General features: G+C 41.2%; 1 protein-coding gene across 19 annotated transcripts in view; it reads right to left on the reverse strand.

Annotated features, from left to right (window-relative positions):
• The window catches only part of rims1b (regulating synaptic membrane exocytosis 1b), an 87,564-nt gene that overhangs the window by 11,538 nt on the left and 63,662 nt on the right, over positions 1-12,364 (reverse strand). For 11 of the 19 annotated variants that reach the window (XM_084930201.1, XM_084930196.1, XM_084930198.1 and 8 more), the window contains 7 exons: positions 12,031-12,114; positions 10,873-10,950; positions 10,377-10,442; positions 9,233-9,346; positions 8,699-8,805; positions 4,827-4,930; positions 4,535-4,695 (listed from right to left, as the gene is read on the reverse strand). In XM_084930201.1, coding sequence (XP_084786327.1) covers positions 4,535-4,695; positions 4,827-4,930; positions 8,699-8,805; positions 9,233-9,346; positions 10,377-10,442; positions 10,873-10,950; positions 12,031-12,114 — 714 coding nt within the window. Of the gene's footprint in view, positions 1-4,168; positions 4,319-4,534; positions 4,696-4,826; positions 4,931-8,698; positions 8,806-9,232; positions 9,347-10,376; positions 10,443-10,872; positions 10,951-12,030; positions 12,115-12,364 lie in introns of all 19 variants that reach the window. The other 8 variants (XM_084930209.1, XM_084930208.1, XM_084930210.1 and 5 more) reach the window with 6 other exon arrangements.

The raw sequence follows: 12,364 nt of genomic DNA on the forward strand, positions 1-12,364 counted from the left end.
TTTCCAGCTCATTTTTAAAATGTCAGCAGGAAAATTTATGCATTTGTCTGTTTGTGTGGTTTTATTCTGAAATGTCAGCGTGTCTGACCACAAACGTCTATGCAAACAAATGCAGTAAAAGGCCGGACTCACAAAAGCTTAAATGAGCAGCAGCTCATCAATTATTAGGAATTAGGAAGGAGAACTACATCAAACATGTGGGGGAATTAAAGAGGAAGGATAGGTTAAAGGACAGCTGTAACAGAAAAAGATGTAAAGACGGTCTAATCTCCTCTGTATGCACTCAGTCACTTCCACAAGCCATCATCAAAGCGGCCTGGAGGAGACATGAAAATATCCACTGAATGCTTGCATTAATATCCAGCTCTGAGTGAAAACTGACCCGCGGCCTGCAGTCGATGTGCATCAACTCGTTACTAATTCCTGCCCACCCTCTGTCTAAAAACACATTACAGGCTTTCTGACACTGACCAGCTTTTATAAATGTAGTCTGACTCCACTGTCTGCTTTTAAAATCCAACTCTGTGTTTGAACTGAATAAAATGCTGCTCAGTCCATTACACGCGTTCTTTGTTTCCAGCATGCAAACAACGGGATATGAAAATCTGAAAGCCTCACTGTAATACTAGACCTCCTCTTGTTTTCGAACACTGAGGGACTCCCAACGGAAGGCTAAACAATGTCAAAATGGCTCCTGCATTACCCGGTAATGCATAACCAGTACACTGACTGTGCAGCATTACCACAATTAAGCCAAAAACTGGAGTTCCTCTACCAGCCACACGAGGCTTGATTTGAAAGTGAGTCGCTCCCCACGGACTGTTAAAATGTGCGACTGTGTGCAAAGAACTTGTGGTCTCTGCAATTAGATGGAGTCAGTCTGCTACCAGTCTATAGTTGAATGGGGTCAAGTTTGCAATTACATGGAATCTGTTTGTGATACGGAAATTAACTGTGATAAATCAGCAAAAACTGCAAATCTGTTGTTATCTAGATGGCAACAGAGCAGAAATTCACATCAAGTGGTTGCATATAAGCCAGAACCTCGAAGGTGTGAAACTGAAATATGGAAATACCTCCACAAATACTGACGGAGTTGCTGCAGGACAGGAATTTAACTGCAAAATGCACCACCACCACCACACCAGGTGGTTTTTATCTTTCATTAATACATTCTTTTCTTCTTTTGCACATCTAATTTTTCCTCTCTGTAATTTTGAGTTTGAATGTGCAGCCCATGGGAAAAATAAGCGGACCCCTGTGTCTTAAATTAGTATGCAAACTTCATTTTTTGAAGGATTAAAATTAATGTGCTTCTGTGCTACACAGTAACTTATTTTTTTCAGGTAATGCTCTTAACAGTGAGTCAGTGACATCAGTGTCACTGACTCACTGTTAAAGGCTGTCATTTACTTTAATATTCCAGTTTGATTAGGCAGATGTGTCAATGTGTGTTGAGTTTTTCACACATCACTGTGGTGGGGATGCTGTACATCAGAATTTTCTCTCTGTGACTCATAGATCCCAGTTTGTTCATTTTGGCCCTGAAACTATTAAAGGTTAAATTCGTTTGTTTTCAAGTTGAGATTCTTATACTTACAGGGTTCGTTTCAAGCTAGCACCTCCTAAGATAAATCTTAAGGTTAAAAACTGCAATGATAAAGCGAGTTTGATGTTGGACAAATGGGTCCATAACAAAATGATTGTAGGTAGAGGAGTAAAGAGCCTTTGGGATGAACAGAAGCACTGATGGAGAGCAAGGCTCGACCTTCCTCACTAATGTGTCTGAATGGGAAAAAATCCCCACAAACAAGTCTTCCCAGAAGAGTGAAGGCTCAGAGAATCTGATTAATGCCTGCTAACGGAGCTAATGTGACTGTCCACATACTTTTGGCTCTGTGCATGTGACCGTGGTTGCTTTTGTTTTACTGGTGATAAACTAAATAAAGAAAATAATCTATTCCTAACATACAAGCCTCTGACATCCGAGTCAGAGCTGCTTTTAAAAAACCTGGTTTGGATTGATCTGTGTAAAGAACGCCCGTCCTTTTTTCTCTTTTCTCTCACACCTCAATACATTAGCCAGCTAATAAGCTGCACTACATCATCACCTGGCTCACTGTGGAGCAGTGAGATGGGGTCATTTGTCCTTGTCAGCAGTCTGTTACTGGTCAGCTGCTGAAGTAAGTGTGTGTGTGTGTGTGTGTAGCTGTATATAAGGAGACTAAAAAAGTCTCTTTTGAAAGAGGTTCTATTTCACTTACTTCCAGCGTATTTTTGCTCTTGGATTCAACTAGAGTAGCTCTGTATGACTCACAGTACCTCCTTCGTCCTCTGCTGGACCCCTCCCTCAGTTCGTCCCCTGTCTGAAACATCCCATTTAAGCTCCCTTTTCCTCTGTTTTAGAAAACTTTCTTCCAATCAGCTGCAGAATTCAACAGCAGCTTGGTGGGACGTCTCTGTTCACACACCGAGCTTTGTGATTAAGATGACCATATTAGGTTATCTGCTCTCTGTGACATCATACAAATCCAAGGGTAGAAAAAAACAGCCTGTAATTGAGCTTTAAAGCAGCCTTAACTGAACTTTTGGCTGACAGGAAATACTTACACAGTGACCTCATGACTTGAAACATTGGCCACCGTTTTTAACAGAATGTAACTAACAGAAAGTAAGAAACGTTTTAAATATCTACTTTCAAAATAAATATTAAAGTGAGATCTGACAGACTCTTTCCCTCCTAGTACCCTCTTCCTAAAAAAAGGTTCCTTTCACTTTTTTTTAATCGGTTGTTTTTCCCTCTATTTTTAGCTGTCTCAGGTCAATTGATGTTGATCCTTTTGGCTCAGCTTCTTATTTTCCCAAATGTGTAGTGTTAGTTCAGCTGGTGCTTAATTGTGAATTATGCAACTCGTGTTTGTGTTAGGGATTTATGTGGAACTCGTCTTGGTGCTGACTTTTGAATCCACCAATGGCTCAGGGAGGAATAATGATTAGCACCACAGATGGGACTAATGCTGTTAACGTGATTAAAAGTCATCAAGCTGTGTAACACAAAAGGACATTTTTAAATGTGTGTTTGGAGCACCCTAAGGTTATCTTAATCTTAATAACAGAGAAAAAACTTTTAGGTAGAGAAAAATATCTTAACATGTTTAGGCTGACTTGGAGTGTTTACCTGTTTTTATGGAAATGAATCAAAAGTATACTATTTGATTTAGCAGGCTAATAGGTGGAACAGTAACAGTTTTAAAAAAAGAGAGTCTGAGTTTAATTTTAAGTCCAGGCTCAGATCAAACATAAGCCCGCCGGGTTGATGGTTAAAGCAAACAAATCTGCTCACACACTGTTAAATTTTCTGTTCTCGACTTGGACTTTCAGGTGTTTACATCCACGCTCACCGCTGCTTCTGACGTTCAGCAACATGAAGTGGATAAGTTGACAGACACATTTTTACAACTGGAGAATGTAAAAAATCACTTACAGCAACGTGAAATCTAGTTCAGGGATGTCTAACTCATTTTACATCGTGGACCACATACAGTCTACTTTAAACTCTGACCTTTCTGACAGCATTAAGAGGTTTATCTACGCTTTTAATCTTGAGATATTTTGAGACATCTATAGATAGATGTTTAGATCTATAGATATCCTAGAAAAATAAGTGCCAAAGTGCTCATTGTGTCTCAGTGATAAACAAACATGATAGAGAAATGCTGTTGTAATAAATGAACTCTTATAAATTTGTAAAATTACAGAAAATGTTTTGGTGATCCAAAAAACGTTCCTTCACTTTTTTCAAAGCCACCGAGTGGGTGGAGTCTTTGCCGGACTGATCCTGGACCCTGGGCCTTATGTTTGACATCTGTGATCTAGTTCTCCTAATTTGTTGTTAAAGCCACTGCGAGCCACTGCAGATGGGTAACAGGAGTTACCCATAAATATGGATATTTCACTGGAGATTTCTTTCTCCAGAAAGAAAGGTTCCACATCTACATCTACAATAAACTATAATAAACCACCTCTATATAAACTGCTTATATTTCCACCTTTAATAGCTTCTGACGGCCTTTCTTTGGACTTGAGAGGTCTATGTGGACCTAGTTGTGCAGTGAGCAGATGGACCGTTTGCCATCATCGGTGGATTCACCGTGTGAGAACTCTTTACCTGGACTCTCTCGTGTCTCCTGCCACAGTGTGTCTCCTGTGCTTCAGCTCCTCGGAGAACTGCCTCTTTCCACCTTCATTCTCCTCCTCCTCTCCATCCACCCCCCACGAGATCCTCCTGTCCTTCTTGTCCTCCTCTAATGACTTGGATCTGAGTTATGTGTGTTTGTGCGTTCATGTGTTTGCGTGCGTGTGGATGGAAGAATCAGAGCATGCAGAAGGACACAAACATGCAACGGCAAGTGGCGTGCAAGAAAAGGAAAGACAGACTGTGATCAGCATGCACTTCTCCGACATCTGGGTTTAATTAGAATATTAAAAATGATGGCTGTAGTGTTAAAAAGCAGCCTTTACAGTCACAACTGACCTGAGTCGTCCCCCGGGCCGTTCTGATTGGATAGACATGTAGCTGGTGCTACTGAGGCGGGAGGCACTGCTGGCACGGGAGATCGCCGACACGTCGCTCATATCGCTGTCTGAAGATCTGGCCGACATGTTGTCACTGCTGCGCCTCTGTTCTGCATACATCTAAAGATGAAGGTAAAGAGAAGGAGGGTGGGAAGCTCAGTACGTTTGTTCAAACTGAGGATGAATAAATAACAAATACATTGTTTATAAAGTCCAGAAGGAAGAGGTGAGCAGCGAATACAAACACTCACCTCCCGTTTGGTCTTGAGGTTTGTCTCAGGGTCATGGGAGGCTGAAGGCCGGTAGGAATGTACTTTCATCTGCAGCTGTCGGGCTCGCTCCTCCACTGCGAGGGCTGAGGCACAACATTTTTAAAAAGACAAAGGATATGGATAAAAGCATGACACTGAGAAAAAAGCAAAACCCATGAAGAAAAATAAAATACACGTGTTTTAATTGGATGGTGTTTCCTGTGGATGCAGGACCTGGGTTCTGACACTAGGTGGAGCATTATGTGCACTGGAAACTCCATCAGGAAGACTCAAAGACACTTTAGATCTGCACTGAAAAAGTATAAATTTCAAATTCCAATCCAGGTCTTCTGGGAATGCCGGATTTGGATTTATGGTTAGGTGAAATCCTACTTTAGTGTTTAAAGATTTATCTTTGCAGAGAAAACCAGTGAATGTGAACCAGAAGGACACACATATACTGTAATAGCACTGGAAAGTGAGGAAAACTGACATTGGCTAAAGTTTTAGAGGGACTAAAACCAAATTCCTTGAAGTTAATGCTTTCAATCAAACAGCTGTTAAACTTATTTTACATTTTAGAGTTGCACAAAAAATAAATTCCCACCTGAGAGCATATTCCTAAACTCCACAACCGTGAGAACATCAACAACCCGGAGCTCTTTGGAAAAAGAGCCATTTGAGAGAATTTGGAAATATACTAAGACTCTTGGCGCCATCAGCAGGCAAGTGAGTGCTGAGAAATCTACCAGACGGTGACTGATGTTTTAAAGTCTGTTAAAGTCTTAAAATCTAGCTAATTCCATGCAGCAGAAATTAAACTTAAGAATAATACTGTCATGGTCCTGGGCTGTTGATCCAATGTTTGTGGTTTTTAGTCCCATGAATTATGTTTAATATTAATGATCCTCAGGGCACTTCTTAGGTTGTTTATTCAGTTATTCACCCTTGTGTACGCCCTTTTTGTAAGCTCAGTCTTGTGTTTGTAGTTTCAGTATTGTCCTGTTTGTACTGTTTTATTAGTGTTTACTCTCTTGTGTCTAGTATTCAATTCAGTTAAATTTTATTCATATAGTGCTAAATCACAACAACAGTTGCCTCAGGGAACTTGGTGACAGTGGGAAGCAAGAACTCCCTTTTAACAGGAAGAAGCCACCGGCAGTACCAGACTCATGGCTCAGGCTCTGCTGTGACTGTCTGGGGGTGTGGAGAGGAAGACAGGATAAAGACAAGCTGTGGAAGAGAGCCAGAGATTAATAATAACTCATAATTAAATGCAGAGAGGTGTATAAAAACACAGTGAGTGAAAAAGAAACACTCAGTGCATCATGGGAATCCCCCATGCCTACACTTATTGCAGTGCACGTAAAGGAGGAGTCATGGTCACCTGATTCAGCCTTATCTATATACTTTATCAAAAAAGGAAAATTAGAGATAGTGTCTGTCTCCCGAATCCAAACTGGAAGCTGGTTCCACAGAAGAGGGGCCTGAAAACTGAAGGCTCTGCCTCCCATTCTACTTTTAAATACTCTAGGAACAACAAGTAGGCCTGCAGAGCGAGAGCGAAGTGCTCTAATAGGGTGATATGGTACTACAAGGTCATTAAGATAAGATGGGGCCTTTTAAATTTGATTCTGGATTTAACAGGAAGCCAAAGAAGTGAAGACAACATGTGGGGAAATATGCTCTCTTTCTAGTCCCTGACATTACTCGTAGGTTTTAGCTTGTTTGGTTTAGCTGCGTCTCCCAGGTGTCTCCACTCTCACTCACCCTTCTATGCATATATTGTCTCACTCTCCCCTTGTCCTTTGTTCAGTTGTCCCTTTTTGCTGTTTGTATCCTCGTTCTGTGTCCTTGAGGACGTTCTAGAGTTTTCTGGTAACTTATTCCCTGCAGCTGCTCTGGATTATTTTAAACTTTGCTATTTCTTGCATCGACGCCATTAAAGGCTGATTGTTTGATACTGTATTTAAGTCCGCAACTCACTTTTTCGCAACCACTTTTTCTTTAGTTAAATAACAGAATTTATCATTTTTAAATACATCTTTACCTTTTAGGAAATAAGGTATGAGTTGAATGTATGAGTTTTCCAAAAATGTTTCAAAATAAAAGTCTTTTTGAGACATGTAATGTGTCTGTCCAGTGAAACCCTGTGAAGGTTTTAATTTTAAACCACCAGGAAATGTTGAGTTTGTATAAATAGTGAAATGCAGTAACGTTAATAAAACAAGTGAAAGTGGATCAAAAATACTAAAATAAGACTGATTGAATTATACAATCACTATCTGATTATTATATCAAACAGACATAAAAAGACATTTTTTTCTTCAGCAGTTAATGCAAATAAAAGTCAGTGAGTGAACTAACTGTCTTCCTAATTTTGGTTAACTTTCACATTCAGTCTGTCTTTATTAACTCTCTTACATGTAATAGGCTAAATCGGTTTCATTAACGGTGCAGTGTTGTCCCTGCACACTCTGCTCTACACCTACAGTTAAAACCCTCTAGACAGTATGAAAACTCCACAGTTTTCATACTGTTTATATTGTTTTTTCAATCAAAGGAGTGCTGAGCAGATAGAAATCTTGATGCACTTACTTTATGCTGACAGCTTCCTGAACTGCTTTCAGGGATTTTTGATAGGTTTGTTGTTTTGCCCTGAACTGTGTGTTTCAGGCTCTTTTTTTGAGAGTTTAAAAAATAAATTAACCCTTTTGACCCCAGAGGTCATTAAAACACAAACAACAAGAGCCAGTGTAAGTGACTAAACTATGACTGAATGTTAGATTTTTTTTCTGCTGAGTCAAATCTGGAAGAATTACAGCTGCGAATTGTTAAAACAGGATTTTTTTAAATGAATGTGGCTGAACGTTTCACTCCAGCCTGGTGATTGTGATGTGGAGACTCATTATATGCATTTCCACATCCTAATCCTTCACTGTTGTGCTGCTGTTGGTGACAGAAATTGGAGATATTGTCTTTCAGGTGAAATTTAATAGTGCCGGGCTTGAGGGGTTAAAGAGTGACCATTTGTCATGCTTCAGTTCTGCTGTTTGAAGTGACCTAACACTGCAGTTGATAATTTTTACAGTCCTTCAAATGGCATCATGTAATTTTCAAATCTCACTCCTGGTGAGAAGGACACAGAGATTTATTGTACGCTAAACGTCCTAATCCGACAGATGAAAGACAAAATTCAGGGCAAAAAACCCTTAAAGGCACTGAAGCTGTGGGCATAGAGTCAAATATGAGCGCAGCCTACATAAGTGCATATGAGTTTTATCTACTCAGCACTCCTCTGCACTGACAATTTAAAGGCTGTTAACCCTTTTCAACCTGGAGGTCCCAGTACCTGGCTATAAAACACAATATGTGACCATAATTAGAGGGTTTAACTTTTAAGGGTGCAGCGTTGAAGCTGGTAGAGCTGCAATCCAGAATTTTAAAACAGGTTCAGCCACTACAGTTACTCATTATTATAAGGCTCTCTAATCTTAGCCCGTTCTAATCATAGGGTGTCAATAAGTGCTATTCAGCAAAACTGCTGTCAGTCAAAGAACAATACAAGGTGTGCTTTGGCCTTCATGCACTTTTCATTTGTCAATAAGCTCGGTTACTGTTGTGAAGGGGCGTGTTTTCCTAAATTTCAGGGTGTGAAGCAGACATCTGACAAACGCCACTATAATACACACTGAGGTGACAGCGCAGGGCTGTTTTTCTGATGTCACTGGTCCAGTTATGGGACAAACCTGATGCATTTAAAAATCCTTTTAGTTATTCACTTTGACAACAGTTTGATGTGAATGATTACAACTATCAAACTGTTGCGATACATGTTCTTTCTTATGAACTTTTCTCCACACACAACACACCTTGCTCTATACTGCTGCTTTTAGCGGGGAGCTGAGGGAGCTGCCTGCCCCTGCGACCTGATGAGGGAGTCCCCGCTGGGGAAGTCGGGCTGCCATAAGGGTGTGCTCTGCAGGACATGAACACACAAGGAGGTGCGAAAATTAGTTATACATACATATAATGATAAAGAGATTAATCTCTCATTCAAGTGAGACCCAACACTCAGTCACAGAAGCAACAAACTGGGGTCAATGGTAAAGGTCAAAGGTCAAGATAGGAGAGAAACTGATCAGAATCATCAATGAAGCTGCAGGAGAAGCAAAGGAAGATTCACCGAGTGTGTCTGAGTATTTCTACAGATCCCCAAAATACTTCAAATACTTTATGTACAGACAATTTATAAAAATATCACATCACTTGTGAGCAACATATCATAAAGATCATACTGGGATATGGCTGATATAGGTAGTATCTGTGCACTCAGTAGCAGCACACTCAGTGTAACAGAGAGGAAACCAGGTGAGGGGAGGCGGGGCTCTGGCAACAGCATGCACCTGTCCAGCCGTGGTGAGTTAGGACAAGACCCTGACAGGACTGTCTGGCCAAAGGGCCTCAGAGGGCCTCCTCTCCCTCTACTGCCCCTCAGGATAGAGGTGGGCTGGATGCGACTGCCATCAGCAAATAAAAAGGAATAAAAACAGAAAGATAGCAACTCAAAACAACACAAACAGTCTGTTTCAGTGGTGGATGGTCATATTAATCGTGGTCTAATCGGCCCACCTGCAGTGTGTTTTGTTTTTTTTTTAATTTAAAGGGGCAGCCAATCAGAAAAAGTCAGCTCACAGAAGGCGGGGCTAAACCAGCTTGTTTCAGACAGAGGAAGAGCTGGTGGGCTTAACATATTACAATTATGAAACGTAAAAAAAATCCTAATATAATACAAGAAAACAATCAAAAACTTGACCCGAGTTAAATTTAGCTGTTTTGTTCTTCAAGGCCGTGTCATCATGCACCTCTGAACCGCTTTCTGCACTGCCTCTATCTTCAGCTCCATTTTCAGATCACTGATCTCTAATTTCACTGTAGAGTTTAGATGGAGAGCATCATCTTCTGGGTCAAACTGACTGTACTTTAATGTTTAAGATGATTAAAAAACAAACAAACTACGCCCTCCCAAATAGCCTTCTATCTTCAGCAGAGAAGTCAGCAGGGTCCGAGCCAGAACCACGTTCACTGTTTTTTGAATTTTCCTGACTTGTGCATTGTGCAAGGTCTTTGACAGAAAAGTTTGGCTCTTTTTTGTGATGTGTGCCTGAAGCAATCCAGAGGTGCGCAAGTACACAACACTGAAGGGAAGATTGGACAAACATAACTTTGCACAGAGAATAAAAAGTCAGTTTGGCTTCTCGATTATTAAAAAAAGGCTTTTTTTCTTGCTTAATTCCAAACATATACAACACAGAAACCCAGTTATTGTCAGCGAAGCTCCATTTACTGTACAAAACAAATCACAAATATGGATTAATGTGTTTATATCTAAGGTCTTTCTGAGGATTTCTTAGACCTGAACAAGAATAAAAAAAATTCCACACAAGACCAAAAGGTAGAGATGGTTAAATATGATCCCTCTGGAGAAAAAGGAAGGGATTAGGGTAATGAGGTGGAAACACAGATAAATGAATGAATGAATGATCTTACCTGTCCCCCTCCAGGCTTTTTCTGCTGCCCTTTGGACAGTTTGGACCTGGAGAACTGTTAGACTGCCTGTGTTGGCACACAGCGGCCACAGAGAGAGAGGAAGAAAAACAAACACGATGTGGAAAATGGTGATGCAGAGAATGGCCCAACTGAGCTCTGGGCAAGAAATACTATAAAAGGTTCAAACTCAGTCTTTCTATTGGTTTATGGAAGCTGCATAGCTGCAAAAGTGCTTTCAAGCCAGAGAAGTGAAGAAATTTAGAAGAGAGAAGCAGGTGCAGCACAACAAAGGAGAGATTATACAGCCTTAGACAACAAATATTTACAGGAAAATGTTGGAAGCGGTGCTGATCACAAGATCTACGATGTACATATCACTACAGGACAAGCTTCAGGCTACAGGATAGGCTTTCAAGTGAGAGTTCAGGGACGTATGAGCAGGCAAGCAGAACCGCAGCGTGTCAGGGGTCGGCACAGGGGGGTGGACCCGGTGTACCTGTCTTCCTCAGGGGCCACATGTTCTACTAAGATCCTGGGGCTTGGGGGAGTCGTTCGGGGCAAAGAGTTGGAACACCTGGAGGGGTGGGAAGGTGGGAGGGAGGAGGAGCATCCCAGTGGGAGAGAGGTTGTTAGTGAGGAAAGGGACAGTGAAGGCTTCTTTCAACTTCATGGCACAACATCAGGTAAAAGCTCCACAGAGACACGTTTCTGTGAGCAAACAAACTGACACGGTGGTAAAAATACCAGAAGAACTAGAATTATAATAACACAGTTTTTGTTGCATCTGTAAAATTAAACCTTCCTCACAGACTACAGAGGATCAAACATGGTGTCACCAGCTGTTACATCCCTATATGTTCCTAACAAGAGCTCGGTCAGCAGTTATACCAGCAATCAGACTCCACCAGGGCTCATGATAATTGGTACGGACAGAATTTCAATGTGCAGTGAAGATGACAGCGATTGTCAGCTTTTTGTGATTCTGCTTTTTGAGGCTATGTGGACCTGCTCAATGGATTTCCAGCTTACAATGGGGCAGTTTGCAGCTGTGTTTGAAGAAGCTGGGATAAGAAATAGCATCGCCAAGTCTGAGGCCAGGATTCTCCAATGGAAAACGGTGGATTACTGGCTCAGGTAGAGACGTACAGAAAGGGATGAGTGTGAAGGTGAAGCTGTTGATTTACTGGCCGATCTCTCTCCTTATCCTCACCTTATTATTTGAAAATAAATAAATAATAAATGCACAGTATCCATGTTGCCATTTTTTCTGTTTACTGACTGCAGGGTGGAATCAATCTTAGTATATGACTCTTGGGAAGAAACTGAATAAGCATATCTGCAAATAATATCTGAGAGAAGCTGCACTCAGTTATGCTTGCTGGGACCTTTGTGGTTTATAATCTTATCTGTTCCTGTTTAACTCCTTCATCTGTCTTGGAGGTTAAACGAACTGAGATAGGCAAACAACTAGATAGTTTGAGTTGGGTTATTTTTTTAAATGAGGGTGTATAATGGCAAATTTACTCATGTATGAAAGGGGCACATGATGTGAAGGGAAGTGGAGACATGCAGCATCCTAACACCCAAAAAGTTGAATGACTCCATCAGAAAAAGAGTGCAGATAGAGGTGATGGTGTGCATGTTCTTCTGATACCTGTCTCTGTCAGTAGAGTAAAAGTCTGGTCTCAGACACGTGGTGCTGGCGCTCCTCACTCTGTCCAACGACGGCTGCAGGTCACTGCACCGCCACAACAGGGCAGCAGAGAGAGAAACAGAGATGCACAGGGACAGAGGATGCGAGGAGGAGGCGAGGTGATGAAGATGTTGAAAACAGAAGGATGATGAGTGGGAAGGGGAACAAGAGATACAGCAGAAATAGTCAAAAGAAAGATAACAAAATAAGGCAAAGAGTGAAGATGGGAGACCACCACAGAGGGAGAAAGAGAAAGAATGAGGCGAGCAAGTAAAAAAGGGAGGGTTGATAAGAG

The sequence above is a fragment of the Perissodus microlepis genome, chromosome 6, assembly GCF_051167445.1.
Source record: "Perissodus microlepis isolate ML-2025 ecotype Zambia chromosome 6, ASM5116744v1, whole genome shotgun sequence".
Taxonomy (NCBI): Eukaryota; Metazoa; Chordata; class Actinopteri; order Cichliformes; family Cichlidae; genus Perissodus; species Perissodus microlepis.